This window comes from Oreochromis aureus, linkage group 16 (assembly GCF_013358895.1).
Source record: "Oreochromis aureus strain Israel breed Guangdong linkage group 16, ZZ_aureus, whole genome shotgun sequence".
Classification (NCBI taxonomy): Eukaryota; Metazoa; Chordata; class Actinopteri; order Cichliformes; family Cichlidae; genus Oreochromis; species Oreochromis aureus.
The window spans coordinates 16,706,730-16,729,675 of NC_052957.1; the positions used below are offsets into that span (position 1 = coordinate 16,706,730).

Consider the following 22,946-nt stretch of genomic DNA (forward strand, 5'->3'; position numbering starts at 1 on the left):
CTTTATCGAGGGGTTTCCAAGGGGGTTCGCTGACAAAGGTCCCCGAATATTTATTCTAATTGTCCAAATTAACTGCTTTCATTTGCATACCAATCGATGGACCGAGAATAAGGATGTGGCTTCTTTCTCTTTGCCAGAAACACGTTATGGGAACAGTTTTTTAAACTTCAGAAAAAGACGGGGGGCAAAGAGTCACATGCAAATGTTGAATTTTAAAATGCTCTTTGCACGGCGCAGTCAAACGGTGGCTGCATGTTATTTGAATATCAGTGGCCCCGCACTGAAAGGGTTCAAGGATGCTCTCTGACTTCTTTGTGCTTACCCAGTGCAGCGTCCGACTCTCAAAGAAAAGGCCGGGGAATAATTACAGCATGAATCCAGGACTAGGAATACGTCACGGAAAAGCATCTCATCCAGACACCCTCTTTTTTTTCCCCTTTTCTTTTTAAAGAGGATGTTAAATTGACCAGAAGGCAATAGGAGGGAAATTATTTTCATTTCCTTTTGTGTAGCAGCGGCTTCAAGGAAACAGGCAGAAAGTGAAAACTATCAAATTACTACATTTCCAATCTGAATTTAATCAAAAATATATATAAACAGCCTAAATAATAACGCTGAAATTTAATATTTTGTCGACACGTTCAGCAACTGTTTTTTTTTTCTCCACAATATTATTATTATTTTTTTGGGGGGGGAGGCAAAATGTGTGATTTTTTTTTTTTATCGACATCAAAACAATTTGCAAAATCTGCAATTTTTAAGTCTAAATGTCAAAGAAAAATCGCTACAAAAATTCATTAAAACTCTACAGGTTATATTTAATGTAAATGTAAATGTCTCACGTAAAAGTAGCCAATGAAATAACTGTAATTGTAACTGCCTTAATACATTACAATCAAATTAATACACATCTACTGCATGCCTTATAACGGGGTGTTACTATGCTCGCTGGCTATTTGTACATAAATTATTCTTTGTCTATTTTTATTTAACGCCCGGAAAAAGCCCATCGAGCGTTTTACAGAGATTCAGGGATAACGCACTTTAAAGGCCATTAAAATTCGGGGAAACTGGTCTTAAATTTTTGTGCCCATTACTAAAAAATAAAATAAAATAATAATAATAATAATTTGTGGATTAAAAAAAAGTGTATGAAATCTCTATGAGGTGTCCAGAGCATAAAGAAAACACACGGGTATAAACACTGACGGCTCATCAGTCCACGTCTTCACTTTCATGAAATTTGACATTAAACTGAAACATCGCGATAAATAACTCCATGAACTCATAGATTTAAAGATTTAATCAAAAAATTAACAGTCCTGCTTTTAACAAAAAAAAAAAAAAATCTAAACATTTTCACAAACACAATCATAAAAGTAAGATTTAAAAATTGCATCAGATTAATTTTTTTATTATTTTTTTTGGTAGTGACCTGAAAAGGAGTCCAGCATTTTCCCATCAATGGATCAGATGCAAATTACTTTCAATGGTAACCAATTCATTTAGACCCTTTCATACAGTACAAAACAGCATCAGTGTGCACTGACATGCATCTAGATATTTTCTGTTGACTGCTTCCCTCTGCTGGAAGAAACTGAGATCCACGCACAATTTCTTCTATTTAAATAAAGGGACTCTACATGCATAACAAAAATCACTACTTAACAGATAGTGCAAGAGACATGCATGAGATTTTCCTTTTTCCTCTGGTTCTATATGCAGGAAAAACAAGCTTAAAAAAAAAAAAAAAAAAAAGGAGGTCAGTGTCTTCTATTCGCTCTGTCCCCACTTCTGTCTCTTCTCTCCCTACTCTTACTCCGGCTTCTTCCTCTGCCCTCCCTTTCTCTTCTCCTTTCTCTGCTTCTGCTCCTCCCATCTGCTGTTCTGCCTTTCCTTCCTTCTGTGCTACTTCTGTTCCTCTCACCATCTCTGCTGTGACGTCTGTCTTTACCTTCGTCCTCCCTGCCTCTCTCGTGGCTTCTACTTCTGTCCAAGCCAGACTTGGAGCTGCCAGGTCTCTGCCTGTCCCTGCTGTTGTACCTCTTTCTCTCTTGACCTCCTTCCAGCGTGATCGCGTTCTTGGGGCTGCGATTCTGACTCCTGCTCCTTCCCCTCTCTATCCTTGTTTGTCTATAATCTCCAGACTCCTCTTTAGTCTGCTTCTGTCCAGTGCGAGGGCTCGGTGACCTGCTCCTGTGAGAAGAGGCCTTTCTCTGACTCTTGACTTGTCGCTCGCTCTCAGAGCTGTTATCCCGACAGGAATCTTTTTTCTTGTTCTTCTTTCTCTTCTGGCTCTTGGACTTGCTATGACTGTCTGAATCTGAGCCACTATCATCACTGCTGCTGCCACTGGAGGAGTCACTCGAGCTGTCGCTGCTTTCATGCTTTTTCTTGTGTTTTCTTTTGCTCTTCTTCTTCTGTTTTTTGCTCTTCTTTTTCTTTGCCTTCTGCTTTTCTAGCCGATCCAGTTTTCTGCAAAACAAAAAATAAAGGAAAACAAGCATTCAATTAAAATTCTTCAGCGACACAGCGGACATTTAATCTGTGCATAATAAATTCTGATTAGCCACAAAGTTTGCAGAGATTGGAAGTTAAACACTTCACCCGAAATGGAAAATGTAGTGATTGCATTATTGAAAAAAAAAATAAAAAATACAATGCATAAAGACACAAGACACAAAAGAAATAAATGTAATATAAACATAATAAGAAAACTGGACAATACAATAGCTATAGACACCACAACATATCAGACCATGCTTTAAATTTTGTCTTAATATTCACATTTCATTTAAATGTTAATGAAATAAAAGCGATCATGTGTGCAGGGTTTTCACCTGAGGAGTTTCTGTTTTTGCTTGGTTGTTAAAGACTTCAGGAATTCCACTTCGGGGTCTTCCTCTTCCTCACTGGCCACATAATCCTGGAATATCACAAAGCACACATAACATTACAATTTACTAATAAATATAAGCCCTGACAACAAATCTATATTGATCAGCTTTGACAGTGACAACACTTCTTTATTGAATCTACTTATCTGACTTTTTATTTTACACTTTTCTACAAATCTATTCGGTAAAAAGACAAACCGCATCTGTAGTTAGTTATTCTCTCTCCCGTTCAAGGGTATAGTTTACAGTACGTGTGTGTTCGTATATTGTCCTGTGTGCACGGAGATGACAGTGTGAGACACAATTACCTGCAATGGATCGCAAACAGTTGAATTCCTACCAAGGACAGATTTTTTCAGAGCAAACCCACTGTTTCGCATCTCCGCCATTAACTCCGAGGGGTGCATCGACGGACCTGTTGGCACAAATCACAGCCTCAGAGTCCCATTGATGTCAGAGCCATACCATCCACTATCTCCACAGTGGGAATTTCAGAGGCGGCTTTGTTAACAGAATGGGACATCAAATCAACTCACTCCACTTCCGGCTGAGCAAATCATACAATATCATTCTCTGCCAAAGCAGCAGTTAAGGGAATCAGAATACACAATAATTACATTTTTTCTCCCGGCACAGGAGGGGGACCATTACAGCACTCCACCATCAACACCAGTGACTGGACTCTCCCAGGGTAAACATTATTACTTTACTACTCAACTGGCTGATTGCACAAGTCAGAATCAGCTCAAGGCCGGGAGCTCCAGCAGAAGCCAGAGAGGGACGATACAGTAGGTGTACCTGCTGCGAAACGTGTGACAGACAAAGCTTCCCAGTGCTCGCATATTTTCTGGCGCTTTATTCTTTTGTAGTAACAATTATTCTAGTTTTTCCACTGCAAAAAGATTCTGTGTATGTGCACTACAGCTAAACTCATTACTGATGATTCTGTCATAAAATAAAAATCTGTACCCAACAATGATAGTGGTGTCTTTATATAGATGTCAAAGCAGCGTTAACACAACATTTCTCATTTAAAATGTTAAAAAAAAAAATAAAAATAAAAAAAACCCCAAAACGTATTTACCTGCGCCATCCTCTGAGGCCATAGAGCTGGCATTGATACCCGACAGTCCGAACAGAGGACACTCTCTGTCTGTGTTCACGTGGCCCCATTTGTGACATTTGATGCATCTCACGTTGCGCACCTTGGAAAGGTAGCAATAACAGAAATTAGAATTGACCGAACACTGGAGGCACACGCAACCCTTTAATTAAAAGAAAAATACACTATAATTCACAGAGCATTACATAAGACGGTGTTTGCCATTTTCTCTTTAGCTTCTGATCCTCTAAAAAAACAAAAACAATTAACCGTCTACAGCTGACTCTCTAGTCATAACCTACAGAGAGGGAACATTAACGGTTTCTTTTGTCATTTGCTTAACATGACTCTTAAGCCATTTTCCACACATAAACTGCAGCCCTGAACTTTTCAAGGACTTATCCGACACAGGCACATGTGAAAAGTGGTTGTCCTATGTCCTACCTCCTGCACGCTCTACCCATGCAGCTTCTTCACCTAAACCACATGGTTTATTTCCAGTAGTGCAAACGTGTCTAAAGTAGACCATTTCCCGCTGTGCGCTACATGTGAGAAAGGGCAACTGGTGGAAAACATCCGACCTGACGCTCCTGAAATTCTCCCAAGTTTATGTGTGAAAGCAGCTTTACACATTAACTGCCAGGCTGGGGGATTATTTATGCAATATAAATTTAAATACACAGAACTCATTACCCACCTGGATTCCAAAGGGCTGATCTCTAATATTCATGTCATCCTTTGCATACCTAAAAAGATACAATTTAAAAAGTAATGCAAATTCTGGCAGCACTGCAGAAAACTTCATTGTGTATGAAAATCAACCACTTACTTCTCTCTAGGAGCTCCTTTCTGCCACTCAAATTTGTACTCTTCCTCCCCCTCCTGAAAGTCAGAAGTCTTTCATTACAAATTTTAGTAACTTTTCTTATTATAAATGAATATAAACCAATGTACGAAAACTCCAATGAAGAAATAAGGTTAAAATGCAGAACCTACATAAGCTGTTTGCTGTCAAACCATCATGCACATACAAGTAACTGAATATAAAGGTAAAAGAATTAGTTTATATTTGTAGTTTTTAGGGTCACCAGGAACATATAGTTTGCAATGCATTTATAAGATGTCTTTTCCCCTGAAAACACAGTTTATGATGTTTAACTATGAGGTTTTTTAAATAATTATTTCTAATTTAGGTCTGTGAGTTACAGACCACAACACATTTGTGTTCACTTAAATTTCACCACACCTGGTCTGAAACAATGATTACAGTAAAATTTTACTTTACCTCTTTCTTCTCCTCTTCAGGACAGAAGACAGTTATGAGGAGAAAATAAAAAGGAACAAGCATTTAAATCACAGGGAATGTTTTGTTCTTAAGAACCACATTTTCAGAATTGAGATCTTTATTACACATTACAGTTGTTTTATAAAATACCACCTACCTTTGGATGCTCCGGGTGGAGCCTCATACATGAAATTAAGGCCATTTTTAACACGATCATCACCCATCAACAACCTTTAGGTAAAAAAGCAATTATTATTTAAACAGCATTTATCAACATTTACAAATAAGACGTTGGAGGATGTTGCAAGACAATGTCTACTGTAGATTTTGTTCTTGCAAAAGAAAAGTTTTCAATTTACTGAGTAAAATATTCAATATTCAATTATAAGTGTACAAAAACGCGCGTTGTACGTGTTCTTTCAGGTATCTTCCTGGGTATCTAACCTGTTGTTGTAAGTGTCTTGCTCTTTCAGATATGCCTGCATTAGGTCTTCTTGCTTCTTCTTCTCGAAGGTCAGCTTCTGTTCTGCTATCCATACCTACAAAAGAAAGAAAGAAAGAGAAAAGTCATTGTGGGCGATCTGGAAACTCCAGAATGCTGTTCTATTTGGATTAGACTATTTGCTGATATTTTTATTTAGTGGTACAACTTGTCACATTTTTTCTCATGTCTTCTTAATTTTTGTGACAAAGACTTTCATTTAAAAAAGTATTATATTTGTTTTATTTTTTTTATTATTGTGAAATACAACTATATACCATTTAAAACTCATCACCAGCTGTCCTTTGCAATGTGAATCACTGTTTTTGTATGTACTCAAATTTGATACATTACAGGACTGCTTTATTTATTTGTTTTTTTAAATTTTAAGTAGCCAAATATCAGATGTTTTTGATGTATCTATCTCAAAATACAGATCCTGATTTACTTTCCCCTCTTTGTGGGGAAATTGATAGTTTTAAAAGCAAATCATATACATATACCTACTACCAACCCTTCAATCCATATTAAACTAAAGACGATTTTTTTAATATCACGAAATGGTTAGTTAGCTTAAAGAAGTTGGATCAGCAACAATTTTGATTGCTTTAAGGACTTAAAAAAAGAATAAACACTAAATACCAATCTGCCCTCTGTGATAGTATCTTTAGTATCTCAAAGTAACCATTTTGGCTGTTAAACTACTGCATCAGAGGTGCACAATCAAACCCACCCTATACACTATGGATGCCAACACTATAAATTTCAAACACTCACATTGAATCAAGTAATCAAAAGTACATCCAACAGTAAGCAAATATGAAAAGAAACAACATAAAAATAAATAAATGGTCACATCTGGCCAGACTTCAAATGAGCACCATGTGACTGTAAGCTATATTAAAAAGTTCAGAGTATTAATGTTCACTCTGTCGCTAAAGATCGCAGGGAAGCTAAAGCACTCACTCTTCCTAGTTTTATAAAACATCTCTACCAGCTAACTTTGTTGGTTTATCCAACCTTATGGTTCACATAAAACAGACTAAATAAAATTACTCACTGAAGCCAACAATTAGCAGTCAGCTCATAAGGCAGTCGGCATAGTGTAAGCTTTTGAGACGTAGCGAGCTAGGCTAGTAGCAGTAGCTAGGAAGCTAAGCTTGCGTTCAGTAGTTTCAGCAGCGTCAACAGTTATCAAGCAGTTACCTTTTTGATATTTGACTTCGATGCAGGATGAAAATCCTTCTTACACATAAAATTAGCAAACGACTTCCCCATGGTGGCGAGCCAATAGCGTTTGCTGAGTGAAAAACGTTTTGCTAACGCAGGTAGTAGCGTAGCTTCCTCGGCATGTAAACAAGACCGCTGTTACGAAGATGGTTTTGTATTGGTGTCACGTGACGTATTCAGGCACACAGCTTGATTGGTCTGTGGGCTGGCAAAAATCACGTGACAGAGTGTTGACTAAACTGCAGCCACAGTATTTGGAAAATGTAAATCACCGTCAGTTGTAAAGATGGAGACTGAAATAAAGGCAGCTCTGCAGTTGTGCGTGTGCAGCTTTATGTGTATAAAAACACAAATAAAAAATACATTATGGGTTTCGTACTATTCTTTGAAATTGGACGTATTTGTCAGTGACCTCAAATTTGCTAATCATATTAGTAAGGTCACTAGAACTTATTTCTGTCGCTAGAAAAATACATCAAAAGTTACATTGTTATCTGAAACTGCCTTTGGTCCATGCGTTCATATCAAGCAAGTTACATTACTACAATGTTGTTTTTGTTGTTGTGGTTTTTTGTAGGATCATTAGAAGAATGATTTCATCTTGCTCAGAAAGCAGCAGTCATAGTCCTTACACCGGAATGTGAAAATACTATTCAAATTACTAACTACTAATTAATGATTAATTAATAATTAATTAAAAAAAAACCTTTTGTAGGTTCATAAAACTCTCAATGGTTTGGCCACCCAGTACATTAGGACCAATGACTAGTTCAGTGCTTATAATCCAAGTAGACTTCTCGGGTCATCAGGTGCAGATCTGTGGTCCTGATTTTTGGAACATGTGCCTGCTGACCTGAGTTCAATAAGAAAAGTGTCTGAATTCAAAAGAAAACTTAAAACCTTTTTATTCTCAAAGGCCTAAACACAATAACTCTGTGTGTGCGTTAACTTTTTTAATCCCCTTGAGAAACTGGAAAACTAGTTTCTTATGTTTTTATCTCTTTTGATAAAGTGAAGTGAAACGTACATAAGAATAAAACTGACAACAGTTATGCGGAATTCTTTTAACTACGAAAACGAAACTGACTTCATCTCGGTCACGTGACTGCACTGTTTCCGCGATTGTGAACTTTGACAGACGAAAGAAACGCACGAGAATAGAAACTGATGGTAACACCGCTGGGTAAGTCTGCTTATGTGCTATTCAGCGATATACGCCATCAGTATATTAACATTACAGGGCTTACAAGTGACTTTGTGTGTTTACGGTTTACTACATCTGCTAAATCTGAGCACCAGTGAAAGCTGTTTTGGATAACTAACACCTTTCTTTTAGATAGTTTGGGATTAATATGCGCCCATCTTCGTGTGACACCTTTGTGGCTCTGCCCCCATCCACCGAGGGACAGCGCATCATTTTTGGGAAAAACTCTGACAGGCCTTGCGATGAAGTCCAGGAGGTTGTGTATTTTCCTGCCACAGACTATGCTGCAGGGGAGAAGGTTGAGGTAGGTAATAAAGAGACCATACCATTGCCCTCCAACCTTCAGTCTACCACAGTGCTACTCCTTGCTGAGCGTCCCAGCTGATAACCATTAATACCTTTTGCCCTTGTGTGTTCTTCCTTTTGTGAAAAGTGCACATATATAGAGATTGAGCAGGTTGCCCACACTTATGCAGTTGTATTGAGCAGACCAGCATGGCTGTGGGGGGCAGAGATGGGTGCAAATGAGCATCAAGTGTGCATTGGAAATGAAGCAGTGTGGGGCCGGCAGAGCGCAGATGGCGAGGAGGCTCTCCTCGGCATGGATCTCGTCAGGTAAACCCGCCTGTATAGAAATTGTCTGCTTTTTAAAGCTCCGTCTATATACTTAGCTTAATGTATCCTGATGTGCAAAAGAAAATTTAATGGCATGGTCTCCATTTAAAATTTTGTTTGTCAATTTCACAGGCTTGGACTTGAGAGAGCTGATACAGCTGAGAAAGCAGTGACCGTTATCACCCAGCTGCTGGAGAAGTACAGTCAGGGAGGATCGTGCATGGAGGATGAATGTAGCTTCACCTACCACAACAGCTTCCTCATCTCAGACAGGAAGGAAGCATGGCTCCTGGAAACGTCAGGAAAGTACTGGGCAGCAGAAAGAGTCGAAGGTAATTGGAAAGAAAAGGTTCACCCTGTACATAACACTTCTTTGGCCAATTCAGGGAATACTCTGGGAAAGTAGACATCCTAAATAGACCAGTGACTTTTATATAATGTTTGTGATAAGTAGTAGTAAAAAGAATAATGGATGGGAGCTGTTAAATTCAGAAGAGAAGATGAAATATGCTCAGTGTGTGCACACTTATGGGTATTAAAAGTTATAAAAAGCACAAAAGGACTGAATCGCTCACTACACTGCAGTCTGCAAATTTTACAGGCCTCAAGAGGTGAGCCTCATAACAAAATCCACATTAGTTGAATACTTACACTGATAATTTCTTTCACCCCAACCGGTCGCAGCAGATGGCCGCCCCTCCCTGAGCCTGGTTCTGCCGGAGGTTTCTTCCTGTTAAAAGGGAGTTTTTCCTTCCCACTGTCGCCAAAGTGCTTGCTCATAGGGGGTCATATGATTGTTGGGTTTTTCTCTGTATTTATTATTGTGCTATCTACTGTACAATATAAAGCGCCTTGAGGCGACTTTTGTTGTGATTTGGCGCTATATAAATAAAATTGAATTGAATTGAATTGAATTGAAAATAATTTAAGTAGGTTAGATATATTAGTCTATATGTGGCATTTGAAAAAATACAAAAATTACACACATTTTATTTACATGGAATAAAATAGTGGTTGCTACATTAAAGGGCAAAGTTTCAGCTTTTAATTTCAGTATGTCTGAAAAGAAAGAGGTGTGTTTTGAGATTTAACAAGACCAAAACCTAGATGTACTTACACCTTTTGACCACCAGAGAGCGCTGGCTGTCCTATTCAGAATACTTTCTAACATTTAAAGGATGTTTTTTTTTTTTTTTTTTTTTAACCTCAGTAAAGGGAAGTTAGTGTAAAATAGATTTACTAAATGAGAATAAATGCTATTAGATATTGCTCTAATAAAAAACTATGCTGTTTGGATTGTGTTAAAATGTGTATGGTTTAATTTTAGTGGCTGCTCATGTTTTCCTCTTCTACAGGTGGATATCGCAACATCTCAAACCAGTATGGCATCACCACTAAGATAGACAAGGAGCATCCTGAAATGAGGGCGTATGCCCAAAGTAAGGGCTGGTGGGATGGGAAGACCGAGTTCAACTTTGCCACGGTCTACTCCTTTATGACTACAGCCAGAATAGAAGCCTCTGGGACCCGATACTGTGAGGGGAAGAAGTTGCTGGAAAAGAGCAACGGTTAGTCAATGAACACACTCAGGAAAATTGAGGTCACAGGAGGACAAAGGTTACATAATCTGCACCACTGGTGTGATTTTATTTACTGAAGGTCATATCACGGCGGAGGCAATGATGGATATCCTGAGGGATAAAGATAGTGGCATCAACATGGAGGGCATGTTTATGACCACAGGAAGTATGGTGTCTGTGATACCCACGGACCCTGATCTGCCAGGGGTTCACTATTTTACAGCAACTCCAGATCCTGAAAGGTATAGTACTTAATCTTATTTTAGCACTTAAAGCACTCTTTCAGTGCATTTTTACTGATGATCTGCTGGGTTCTTCTTTTGTAACAACAGGTCTGTATTCAAACCGTTCATTTTCGTGAAAAATCTTCATCCGTTAAAGGAGACGTCTTCCCCGAGTTACGGCCCAGATGACCCTGTGAAGAAGAAACCCCGCTTCCAGAGCAAGCCTGACCGCAAGCACGAGTTGTTTGTCAAACATGAACTGGTGGCTGCCATCATTGAGTCCCACAAGGTTTTACAGTTTAATTCAATTCAAGCCTGCGATTTATGTAAAATTATTGTTATTATTTTGTCTTTTATGGCCCTTTTTTCTGAACGTTTGCAACTTGGGTTTTTTTCCTTTCTCTGTAGGACAGAGGAAAGAAGATCACAGAAGGTATGAGGCAGCTGGAGAAGGAGATGATAAAAGAGATGGAGGAACATCTTTTACATGGTGTTGAGAGCCCCGATTTTCTGGTGAACTTGTTTTCAAGTTCTATTCAGAGGGAGCTGTCTGTTTACAGCCAAAAATGAGGCCAGAACCACAACGTAGTTCCACATTTTGACACTAGCAGAGGGCATTCTGCTTTTACGTTTGAATCAAGTACAAAAAGGCTTGTACAATAAACCTGTAAAACAACAGGATACTGTTCAAAACTATTGCTTAGAAAGTTGAAGAGAGTGTAACGTTCTTAAATCCGATGACATTAAAGTTTTGGCTCTTCCATAACAAATGCATTACATAATGCAAGAATGAAATCTTTTGTAATAAACTTTTGATTTTAAGCACGTTATAAATATACAGCCAAAGTGTGATGATGATGATGCATTTTTTTTGTTTTTAAAAATTAATTGCATGCATTTTATTAAAATTTGGTTTAATAAAACAAAATGTTGCCACAGAAAATGTGCCTTATATATTTTTGTTACCTTGAGAGGAAGTGACTTTTTGGACATACACCTCTGTGCGTCATCACTCACAGAATGGCATGAAACATAAAGTCAAATCAAATCTATGGTGTAAAAACAAAAACATTCAACTTTTGAAAGGTTCATTCCTTGAAATTTAGAATTCCCCTTTTATCCAGTGTGACACATATAGTATACACTGACACACTTTGACTTCCAAGTCTCTGTTATAAACATCCATCCATTTCAGGGTGTGCCCACCTTACCTTACAATAACAGGGATTTGCTTTAGGTTAAATGACTTGATGCATGCGTGGTAAGGAGATTCTGTTCATCTGGACTTAGTGTTTTCAGTGGGAGAAACGTTTCGTCACTCATACAAATGACTTCTTCAGTCTCTGCTGACTGCAGGTTTCCCCAACATAAACGGTACATTTGCATAATGACTGAAGCTAGCACTAGCATCACTGGCAAACGTGACAAACATGGCTGTGAGGTCAGTTTTTTGATGATGAGAATTAACTTTTTGGGATTTAAATTAAAAGAATTTATTTATGGCTCGTGTTCAAGTTTTAGCATTATAGCCATGACTCAGTGTCTCAGAAATAAACTTGAAATGTTGGATGTAAAGACAACAAACATTTTTGAATGAGAGTGTGCAGCACTTTGAACATTTTTCCTCGTTTCTATCACTGTGCCATGATGGTGAATTTAATAACAGTACATTGAGTCTCTTGCTGTACAGGAATTTCCTGTTCGAACTGATTTGATTTTCTTTTAGGCTAAAAGAAACCTTTTTCTGTGACACAAGCATCTTATGCCATGAAGCGATAGTATAGCGGACTATCTTGGAAGCTGTATTCCTGCTTGATGTGCTGGAGCACGCCACCCTGTTGTAATCGCGTCCCGTAGAGTACTGCCTCGCCACGGTCCTGAGCTAAACCAACCTGCAGAAGCCACTCAACAAGTTCACAGCCAAGAAAACAGTCCACCATAGTCTTCTTTCCACACCTGAAAGTCAAAAGAAGAAATCAGCCAAAGGATAGTTGTCTGTAAAAGAAGCCACAAGAAACAGAGGAGCAGACAGACCCCACACACAGAAAAATTACTGAATCAGGAATAATTTTGTTTTGGTGATATTGTGGTTTGTGAGTCACCGAGCATCAGCAAAGCTTTGCCTAGACATTAACAGGAGGTAGCACAAGCTGATCACCAATTGAAAGAGCGGTGATTCAATCCCTGCGCGTAAAGGTACCCTTGGGCAAGACCCTGAACCCACTGTGTGTGCATCACAAAGTGCTTAGGAATTTTTAACAAGCACTTGTATAATTGGGTGAATGTGGCTTTTTGTGTGCTTTGAGTGTCCATTAGAACAGAAAGACACTATAAATACCATGTTTATCATCAGTCTTTAACCAGAGCAGTGGTCAGTAAGACAATGTGCTCTCACCTTTTCTTTTTAATGATGTCATGAAAACACTGCTGCTTGTGGTATTTGGTGAACTGGGTGCAGGTCATCCTGATCTCCTCAGGTAAATCACTCTGTGGCCGCTCTTCTTGTCTTCCATACCACAGACTGTATAATCTAAACACAGAACAAAGTTAAATCAGTGGACACCGTAATATAATGTAAAAACACTGTGTAAAAACTCCTCCTCAGAGTTTCAGAGGAGAATGGACAGACTGCTTCAAGGTGATAGAAAGGGAACAACCAAGGAAACAACCAAGATATGCAGAACAGCGTGCTTTATAATTTGGCAGTTTCATATAAAAGCCATTTACCTCTTCTTAAATGGCAGTAAAATCAAATGTTTGTCCAGCCCAAAAAGAGCAAAGGAGAGAAGCCCCTGTCAACAGGAAAAGATAAGCATGACTTTAGTGCTGTGGGTGTGAGTGTACACTCTTGTATATGTGACAGGATATTTCTAACACAAACCTGTCCATAGTTGACCACAGCACAAAAGAACAGCAGCTCCAAGTAGAGTCTACCAGGATTGTGGTTAAAGAGCAGCCACACGCAGCTGGACAAATTCTGTGAAAACAGGATGTAAGAAGACCTTTGAACGAGAAATGGTAGCTAACGCTGTTCACTGAACCAGCTTGTAGAACCAGCTGAGTGGGCATTCATTAAAAGAAAAAGACATTTTTAAGTGTTTTCTATACAAATGTGAATTTTTTTTTTTTTTTTCATAAATTCATCTTTTTCATTTGGGGGAATTCCAAGTATCTTTTTCTTGTAAGATCTTTTTGAAAAAAATCTGCATGCTCCTAATACACTATTTTAAAATTTCTTTGTACAGTAATAAAAATATATAAAATTCAGATCCAGACACATGACATTTCTAATGGGGTCTCTGAATGTGTTTCTTAAAGTCTTCCAGTGACAGGAGTTGGAAATTACACAGCTCAGCCATTTGTATCTGATTTGGTTTGAGATGCACTAAATATAATAATGCAGGCGGATGAAGGCTGACTTCATGTCACTGTAGAACTGAAAGGTGGTTGTTTACTCACAGCAAGCAGGCTGACAGTCAGAAGCAGACACATGAGCACATGACGGGCCACTTGTCTGTCTGCAACCTGTTGGAGCTCCTCCACTTGGACAAGGAGGCAGTCTGTGGACTCGCACCTGCTCTCACACTGACCTGAGGGGGGCAGCAGCAGAACACAAATAGAAAATACAAACCCTTGAAAAATACAAAAGCATGCCGGTCAGTGATAGTATATACTATACAATATTATACATATACTATGACTTTTACTGTGAAAATGTCTCAAGCCTCTTTTTTTCAAGCTTTCAGAAGGTCTTTCAAAGTTTTTCTTTGGACATCAGTTGCTTTTTCCACTCATTTTTTAGTCCCTGTACCTGGCCATTTTCAGAGAAATGTTTTGTGACCTAACACTCTACTATGAATCGGTCAAACACAAAAAAGGCACCAAATGGAAGGAATGACCCAGAGTTGTGTCTATGCTTAAAAGACAACTTGGCAAAGTAGTAATTCTGAAGGAAGTGAAACACAGAGAAAAGGCTGAGGTATGTCAAATTATGCAACAGATAGAGGGGTACAACTGTGACCAGTGTTGGGTAAGTTACTTTAAATTAGTAACTTAGTTACATTACTAGTTACTTCTCTAAAAAAGTAACTCAGTTACTTCAAGTTACTCGTTACTTTCAAAGTAACTAGTTACTAGGGAAAGTAACTTTGGTTTTACTCAGAATTCTCTTGTTAATGTGTTGCTTCCGTAACTGGATACCCAGCAAGACTGCCAGTCTTCTAGCTTGCTTACTTGCCACAAGTGCACTGTGCCACCTACCAACAGAAAGGAAAAATAATGTGCACATTTCCACGAGAAAATCCCACGCCTGGACCGTCGTTGACCGCCGCCATGATTCTAGCCTGCTTTTTACATCCAACACAAAAACTGCAGTCGTGGTGGTTTTGATTGTACTCAGAACTTGGAAATTCTGCCTTCTGAATAGGAAGATGTAGGTAACACCAGACTGCAGATGAGCTGCATACAGAGCTGGACTGGGACAAAAAAAATCATCCCGGCATTTTGACTAGAGACCGCCCACCATTATAGGAAAAATCATAAAGCCTTTGAATGAAAACAAACACTGTTGTGACAGTGATGTACACTGTTCTGATGGTATATATGTATCAATCTATCAATTGTTTGTTGTAAGACTCAGATAATTATTTTTTAAAAGCGAGACATTTTAAATGAGAATAATAAAGAAAAGTATTTCCTTGTCCCCCCTTTCCTGTTAATGCCCTACCTGCCCCCTGGCAACACTTTGCTAGATCCGCCCCTGCACAGTTACCAGCTGTCAGCTACGTGAAAAAGGATCCTGGTGTTATTTGTCTCTCAGAAACAGTTCATAACTTCCTTCAACTCATTCATGTCACCTAAAAGGTAAACCTGTTTCTCCATCACCTGTTCAGCGCTGATGATTCAGTAAGGACATCTCCTGGTTTCATCTGCATGTTTCCTCTCTCACCAGATAACCAAACCGACATCATGACCAGCAGCTTTACAGCTGTGGCTCCAGCAAACATCAGCTGATACTAGAAATTAATATTAAATAAATTCTAACAACAGCTGATCAAGCTTAAACGTGCTGCTGTTGTTTAACGCGACATCCGCTGGTTTCCTCTTTCTGGCACAAAGTGGGCGATAAATAAACAAGAGAGAAAAGCCGATCAACTGATCATTGATCAGTTTCGTGATTGAAGTAGAAACGGGAGAGAATGAGAGAAGAAGAGGCAGCTGTGCAGCTTCAGCTTTGTGTCTTTTTCATTGTAGCTGAAGTCCGGGACAAACTGTTCCTTTTCACCTCAGTACGAAACGCGTAATATTTTCTCTGAATAAGAGACGATTCTGTTTTTTAGGGGACGGTTGGCAACTCTAATAATTAACCGTATGAACAAAATAAAGTTCAACATCAGTAACATAGCACCCACCCAGCTGTATAGAAACTCCGTCATGCTAGCTAGCACGCAGTACGAAAATGTCAGCATACCGAAAATAAACTCCACCTAAACTTGGTTTATATCTGACTCCGATAGACTGCAGGTCATAACTTCTTACCTGAAGTTCAGTTCACCTGACACTCGGACCGGCGGCCGCTTGGTCTCTCCTCTTGCCTCCTTTTCCTTCATCCACCTGCTGGCCTCCACCACTTGCTAATGTTATTGAATCTGTGGAAGCTCCGCGATATCCACCACACGAAGTAACGAGTAACGAGCCTATCTAAATCCCAGTAACGAGTAACGCGTTCCTGGTTTTGGCATAATAACTAGTTACCGTGCTCGTTACCACAATAATAACGTAGTTACTGTAACGCGTTACTTAATAACGCGTTAGTCCCAACACTGACTGTGACAGTCTACAACCATGTGTAAAACATGTTGGAGGTATGGGGTTTGGAGCTGCATTTCAGTCAGTGGTACGAGAGATCTTGTAAAAACTGACTGAATTACGAATGTGGAAAAGTACAGTCAGATTTTGATCCACCATATATTAAAATCTGCATAGCATCTGATTGGCAACAGCTTCATTTTTGAAGCCATTGCCAGTGACAATGATCCTAAAATACAGCAAAAGCCCAACTGGATAGAAAAACGGGACACAGTCAGTCATGGATTGGCCTCCCCAGAGCTTGGACTTCGACATTATTGAAGCAGTGTGGGATCATCTTGACAAAGAAAGGAACAAAAAGCAGCCAACATCCAAAGAAGAGCTTTGAATGTGCTTCAAGAAGTCTGGAGAACTATTCCTGAGGATTGCTTAAAGAAATTAAGAGAAAGCTTTCCTAAGAGAGTTCAAGCTGTGTTGAAGAATAAAGGGAGTCATACCAAATATTGGCTTGCAACCTTGTTGAAACGGTGCAGTCGCTGTCTATACCTTATATACTGTCTTATCATGTATATTATTTCCCTCAAGTCTCAACATTTTTGCACAGTATTTTAATCCAAAAAGCAGAGGGATACATGATACAGTACTCTAATTTAAGTCTGGTATTTAATTAGTGGAATTTAATGCATTTAACAGTCTCATGACATAAAATCTAATGTGAGTTTCTTATCAGTGTAATACCTGCATGTGTGGGAGGTGTGTCGCTCATATTTCCACTGATGATCATGTCAGGTAGCAGCTGTGGTGATGTACAGTGACATAGAAGGAATGCTGATAAAGAGAAGGCATGTGGAAGTGGTTAGCATCCTTTATCTTAGTTTATAATTCAAGAGGCAATAAAATAAACAACTCTTTGTAAAATAATGAAAGTGCTTTATTTAGAATGCTTGTGTTTCAATCAAATAATGGAGTCTTTTATTGAGCGGTTCAAACAGTTTCTCCTCATTACTTGCAGAACTGGTTTACATATACTAGCGTTTCTTGTTTATAGTGGAACTATGACCATGACTATCACATTGAGCATGTGGGGGGCAGTCTCAAACAGGGTCTGGTTTTCAGGTTCATTTTCAATCAAAGGATCTTCTGGAGAGTCAAATGAGTTCACCTCTTCAGTTTGGACATTTTGGGCCCAGCTTCCTCTGCTGAGACACACAAGAGAGCCTCCTCCCAGGAATATGCAGAAGGCCACTACGAATGTGGTGCAGATTATCTGAAAGAAAACATCCAAATAGTATACAGGTTTTATTTCATTTATTTCATACAGCCGTGTTGGGAAAGGGTTGCCATGGCTATAAGCCAGGGTCTCTTCCGGTACGAGTTTTCTGGCCCCTATTCGTGTATTTGCAGGGTCCTGATGTGAGGGGAGCCATGGTGGCATCGCATGGAGGATTCAGGTCCGGAATGGAAGATAGGCTGGGATGTGGTGGGCCCAGTGAGGGGACAAGAGGGGGATAGGAGGCTCCTCCTCGCCGGCCTAAGACGGGGCTGGCCGGACCCCACTGGTGTGAAGGGATTTCTGGCCTGCTGGTGGACCCATCATGAACATGCATCCAGGGTTGTGGGACATTGCATCAGGGGATTTTAGTGCATGTATAAAATTGTAATTTTATGGGTTTTAGAATTGGTTTTTATTTAGTCTCCATGGGGATTTTAGAATATAGATAACATTTTATTGTGGATGTCTTTTAAGCATTGTTTTATTGGTGCTCGCTGGCCTGGGAATAAACTCGTTTCTGATCAGACCGGCTTCATCTTTGTGCCCTTGGTATCTGACTCGCTTGCTCCCCCTTGTATTTAAAAGAACCATTCTTTTTTTTTTTTAGCATTACATTCTGGCGTAACTGCTTTAGTGTCTGCGTGTTACACACATTCCTCTTACCCCCAGCCCGCAATGACCAACATGCCCGGTAAAACTTTCAGATCCTCAGACTTCAAGAGCACAAGTGAGAGTGCTATCAAACCTTAAAACAGCAAAGCATCAATTTCAAAATTTGTAGTCCCACTACAGATATATCTCACCAGTATGAACCAACATGAATTAGTTCAATGTAGGTTTACTGTGGGTAGATGGTAGTGTGCGTACCTGGCCATATAAAAGTGCTGTAGAGTGAGGTACATAATAAGGTGAAAGTCAGGACCTGACCAATGAAGTTACTTTCCTTCACTACAAAGTTCCACAAGATCATCCCAATGCAAGTCAGAATCTACAGAGCACAACATAACAAATGCAGGCACTTAGTCATTGAATGCCTAAAGGTGAGTTCCTTCATATAGATATAATTTACTTAATCATTAGACATATTCAACATTAATGGTGCTATTAGTTTTTCATGAATGCAATACCATGCTTACCTGTGCAAAGAAAAGGTTAACTGTAAACAAGTGAGGCAGCCTTTTGAATTTCTTACTTAAACATGACGGCAATAGTCCACACCTGTGAGAGAAAACATGGTTTGCAAACAATGCACTATTTTAACCACAAAGACTTTAGCATGTTAGCTGGTTGTTTTTCCTTTCCTGAGGAATGTAAATGGGAAATTATTTAGAACTATGAAACACATGACTCAAAAAAGTAAACACTGTAGGTGAACAGTTAAAGCAAAGAAAAAAAGTTATGTTTCATCACTGCAAATATTATGTCAGTGCAGAAATGAGTTTCAAGTTCTTTTAAAGGTTTACTAATAGACAAAGATGCTCATGTTGAAACTGACGTTCTGCAGTGAATTCATTAAACGCTGAGGATCCATCCAACGGATCGTGAGTAACCAGGCAGAAACATACATTATTGGAGCTGAGAGGAAAGTGCTGATCACCATCCCAGCAGTTACCTGTCAGGAATCAGAACAAAGAAAGCATGCACAGTGAGTTACAGAGAGAAAGCATAAGGTAGATGGTATGTTGGCAGGTAGCTGTAAAGAACTCACAACTTCTAGCTCTGCGTTATAATAAACGGCATAGATGGCCACACTCAGTGCAGTGGGAAACACTCCATAGAGAAAGGCGTAATCAGAGAGGCTGGAGTGGTTCAAATCGCTGGTGTTGCGTTTGTCCAACAGATCCACCATGTCCTTACAAATCAGGGGCATTAGTAACCTGAAAGCCAAATCAAGTCATGTACCATGTACCTGAGGCTTTATTTAACACTGATGTGAAATGCAGTGTAACTATACAAACTTTACATGCACTGACTAGCATGCTGTGCCTGAGACTACTTAATATGTCATCTATTTGATAACAGCTTTTGGTCAGAGAAAGGTCTGACTCATCTAAAAAAAAAAATCATCAATCAAAAATCAAATGAAAGTCACCTTTTTTTTCCACTCACAGTTTTGCTGTAGTAAGTAATATCAGTGTCACCACGGTAGATTTGGTTAATTTCCCCAACTGGCCCACCATGGACAGGCCCAGGTAGAACAGAGCTGCTCCCCCAAAAGAGTTAGCCAAGCCATCCACAAACTGAGCCATGAAGACGGGAACGGTTTGGTGCAGCACAAAGTGGGCGATGATGCCGATTACAACCATAAATACTATGGGGTTCTTTATGACCTGTAAAACTACAACTCCCACAATCACTACTTTGCTCTGTTGATGGTTCCCCTGATCCTTCCACTTCTGGATCTCTCTGTCATGTTACGGCTGTGTGCAGACAGGAATAGGACCCAAGGTGCAGACTCCGGAGACAGTCATGAACTCAAAACAGCTTTATTGCTGAACAAAGGATATCTACAAAACCTAAACTGAAAAGAATCTAACAAAACACACACAGGGAGCCACAGGGAGATACACACAGCATGAGGGACGACGCGACAGAGAGCACAGGAAAACACAGGGCTTAATACACAGAGGGAGCAATCAGGGAATGGGCAACAGGAGGGAAACACAACTGGGGCAAATCAGGACTAACGAGACAGGAAGAGCAAAACCAGATACACTAACATGAGACATGGACTTTCAAAGTAAAACAGAAAACATACACAGGCTGAACTAAAGACACAGACTCACCTACAGGCACTACAGAGGGAACAGAGACATGGGACCAGGGCAGACACAGACACTGACTGGACACGGGGATATAGCAACAAAGGATACACAGAGACGCGAACTAGACAAGGGGATACAGCTGACAGGGGAGACAGAGCAACTAAAGAAGACAGAGACAAACCATAAAACAGAACTCAAAGAAACCAAAAACTAGAAATTATGAATAATATAATAAACCCAAAAACCCTGGGTCAACGACCCAGGCATCCTAACACTCACAGAGGGCAAAGCCGATGGGATTTAGAAACATCAGGGACACAGGGGCCACCAGGTAGATATACTGGAGGTACTCTGGATATGTACTCTGGTACAGGGCTTCAACTGTGGATGAAGATAAAGCAAAAAAAAAAAAGAAAAAAAAAGATGAAGAAATGTGTAAAAGGTTTAAAACAAAACCAAGCTGGATACCTACAAAATGTTATAGAGTAGTTTGTAGTAAAATAAAGAAATGTGAGTGTGCCTGCATCATGAACAGGTGATCATAACTCCTATGACTGCAATAGCTTGATTCTATTTCTGAGCAGAAGCAGAAGATCGGGTTTAATCTGAAATGCTTGTGTGTCCTTGTGTGGTTATCACAGGCACCAGTGTTGCCTTCACCCTTCACCGCTTCTCCAACTCGTTTCTCTGCTCTTAGTATTTCTAAAGGATATAGGGCTCAGAAGTGGTTATATCAAATTTGCTAACAAATAATAAAATTATGGATAATTCTATCTCTGCATAAATAATGGGACAGCATGTTTACACTCACAGCTCTGAATGACAAGCTTTGTGTTTGCTAGGATTAAAATGTGCTACCCAAAGCAAAATCATTGCTTTGGGTAGCAAAAGTTGAGAAGAGCCCAGCCTTACTGTAGCGACTGACGGGGCTGGCTACTATCAATGTGAGGATGCAGACGAGGAAGAACACGCACACTTTGGCGATGAGGATGCTCCAGAGAAATGGCCAGATGACATTACCAAAGTCCAGCAGCACCATGTTCTTGAACAGCAGTGCTGGGAGAGCAAACTTGGAAACAAAACTCCCCAATCCTTTGGCCTGGGTGGAGGTGATAATGTTTGCCCTCCCTGCGATGTATCCGCACAAAATTATCCCAAAGCACTCCAGGAGAGCCGGGAAGAGCCTGTCGATGGACATGGTGGAGGAGAGGACAGAGGAGTCCAGCTCCTCAGATGAAAAGTTGAAGCTGAGGCTTCTTTCCGGTGCCTCCATCATTATGTTGACCCTCCCTCTGCCGCCAGCTGTCATGTCTAACTTGCAGTGAAGTTAGTGTAGTCTTCGTCATTGTCAAACACCAAGAAAGAAAGCTGAGAACTTTCACTTTCAGAGGCTATTTTGCTTTTTGCTTAAGTAGCTGAGTGCATCGATCACATGCAATACTTCTATTATACCACAGTGGCAAATTTATATACACAGTTTACATATTCCCCTTCCTTTTCACTATTGTATAGGCTCATAAATGTATATCTGAAAGAATAAGTAGAAGAAAAAAAACCTGACAGGACATGAATGTCATTTGTGGTGTTTTAGATCTGTGTGACTGCACTCTCTCACTTTACCCACTTAAAAAAAAAACATATCTAGATTTCTTGCATGTGTCTAAACTGTAAAAATAACTAGGTTTGCACCAGGTTTATTCCCTATGGTGCCAATCCCAATTAGTGGTACAGATCAACTCTACAATGACCAGCAAGACAGAGATCCTTCTCACCTGGAAGACACCATACCTGCTCCTTCTCTCTTAGTTTTGAATAAAACTCACCATAAGGTACAGAAACTCAAACACAGGCAGCTTTTGTGTAAATATGTGTGATGATACGACAGAATGTTAGTTCCCAGTGGAGAAGTTAGAGACCAGTTTAAAGGATGATAAAAACCTGAAAAGCTGTGAGATGACACAAAAGTACTGATAATGAACTATTTCAATTTAAAGTCAATTCAAAGTAGCACAGAGTAGAAGAGCTTTGCTTATATGATATAATCAACAGATTACAAAAGAAGTTTAAATAATTCAATCCTCCATCAATAATTGTATTTTTTACTATTCTTGACCTCTTACAGACTCTAAAAGCCGTCAAATGAAAAAAGAAAAACAGTTAACGATCAAATACTTTATAAATGTTAGGTTGCCATATATCTTTTTACCACAACTTACAATGTGTTCAAAAAACTTGAGTTGATTAAATGTGTACAGACTAAGATAGTGTAGAGGTACATCCTTTTTTTTTTACTATAACAAAAACCTCACTATGAAAAAGCATATCCTGCGTTATTCAAGCACAGAAAGACTGAAACCTGAAACCAGAAATGCAAATTCAGAGCAGATTAGCTGCACCAACATGTAATGTCGATAAACTGTCACAAAGGAAAACTATTTCCATAGACCTTGTTTCTAAATTCCATCAGCTCACCAGGAATTCA

The 22,946-nt window shown here is 39.4% G+C and overlaps 3 protein-coding genes across 4 annotated transcripts; 1 reads left to right on the forward strand and 2 right to left on the reverse strand.

The window, feature by feature from the left end:
* Positions 1 to 1,288: 1,288 nt before the first annotated feature.
* cir1 (corepressor interacting with RBPJ, CIR1) lies at positions 1,289 to 7,145 on the reverse strand. Its single transcript, XM_031743263.2, has 10 exons — positions 6,972 to 7,145; positions 5,729 to 5,823; positions 5,442 to 5,515; positions 5,285 to 5,298; positions 4,829 to 4,881; positions 4,697 to 4,745; positions 3,982 to 4,102; positions 3,206 to 3,312; positions 2,841 to 2,926; positions 1,289 to 2,475 (listed from the first exon to the last, which is right to left on the reverse strand). Exons 1-10 carry the CDS (start codon positions 7,041 to 7,043, stop codon positions 1,764 to 1,766), a joined length of 1,383 nt encoding a protein of 460 aa, XP_031599123.1. The 5' UTR covers positions 7,044 to 7,145; the 3' UTR covers positions 1,289 to 1,763.
* A 957-nt stretch (positions 7,146 to 8,102) lies between these two features.
* On the forward strand, positions 8,103 to 11,547 carry scrn3 (secernin 3). Of its 2 annotated transcripts, none has more exons than XM_031743182.2 (8): positions 8,103 to 8,178; positions 8,332 to 8,503; positions 8,633 to 8,814; positions 8,947 to 9,146; positions 10,170 to 10,382; positions 10,474 to 10,636; positions 10,727 to 10,907; positions 11,027 to 11,547. In XM_031743182.2, exons 2-8 carry the CDS (start codon positions 8,348 to 8,350, stop codon positions 11,186 to 11,188), a joined length of 1,257 nt encoding a protein of 418 aa, XP_031599042.1. In that variant the 5' UTR covers positions 8,103 to 8,178; positions 8,332 to 8,347; the 3' UTR covers positions 11,189 to 11,547. The 2 variants fall into 2 exon arrangements, with proteins under 2 accessions (XP_031599042.1, XP_031599041.1); XM_031743181.2 differs by having other exon boundaries at positions 8,104 to 8,178; positions 8,336 to 8,503.
* Positions 11,548 to 12,052: 505 nt separating this feature from the next.
* LOC116322896 (integral membrane protein GPR155-like) lies at positions 12,053 to 21,773 on the reverse strand. The gene is made up of 12 exons (XM_039600360.1): positions 21,377 to 21,773; positions 20,744 to 20,845; positions 20,486 to 20,494; positions 19,809 to 20,112; positions 19,408 to 19,576; positions 19,171 to 19,311; positions 18,567 to 18,687; positions 14,078 to 14,208; positions 13,500 to 13,595; positions 13,346 to 13,410; positions 13,014 to 13,148; positions 12,053 to 12,574 (listed from the first exon to the last, which is right to left on the reverse strand). Exons 1-12 carry the CDS (start codon positions 21,771 to 21,773, stop codon positions 12,379 to 12,381), a joined length of 1,866 nt encoding a protein of 621 aa, XP_039456294.1. The 3' UTR covers positions 12,053 to 12,378.
* Positions 21,774 to 22,946: the final 1,173 nt, after the last annotated feature.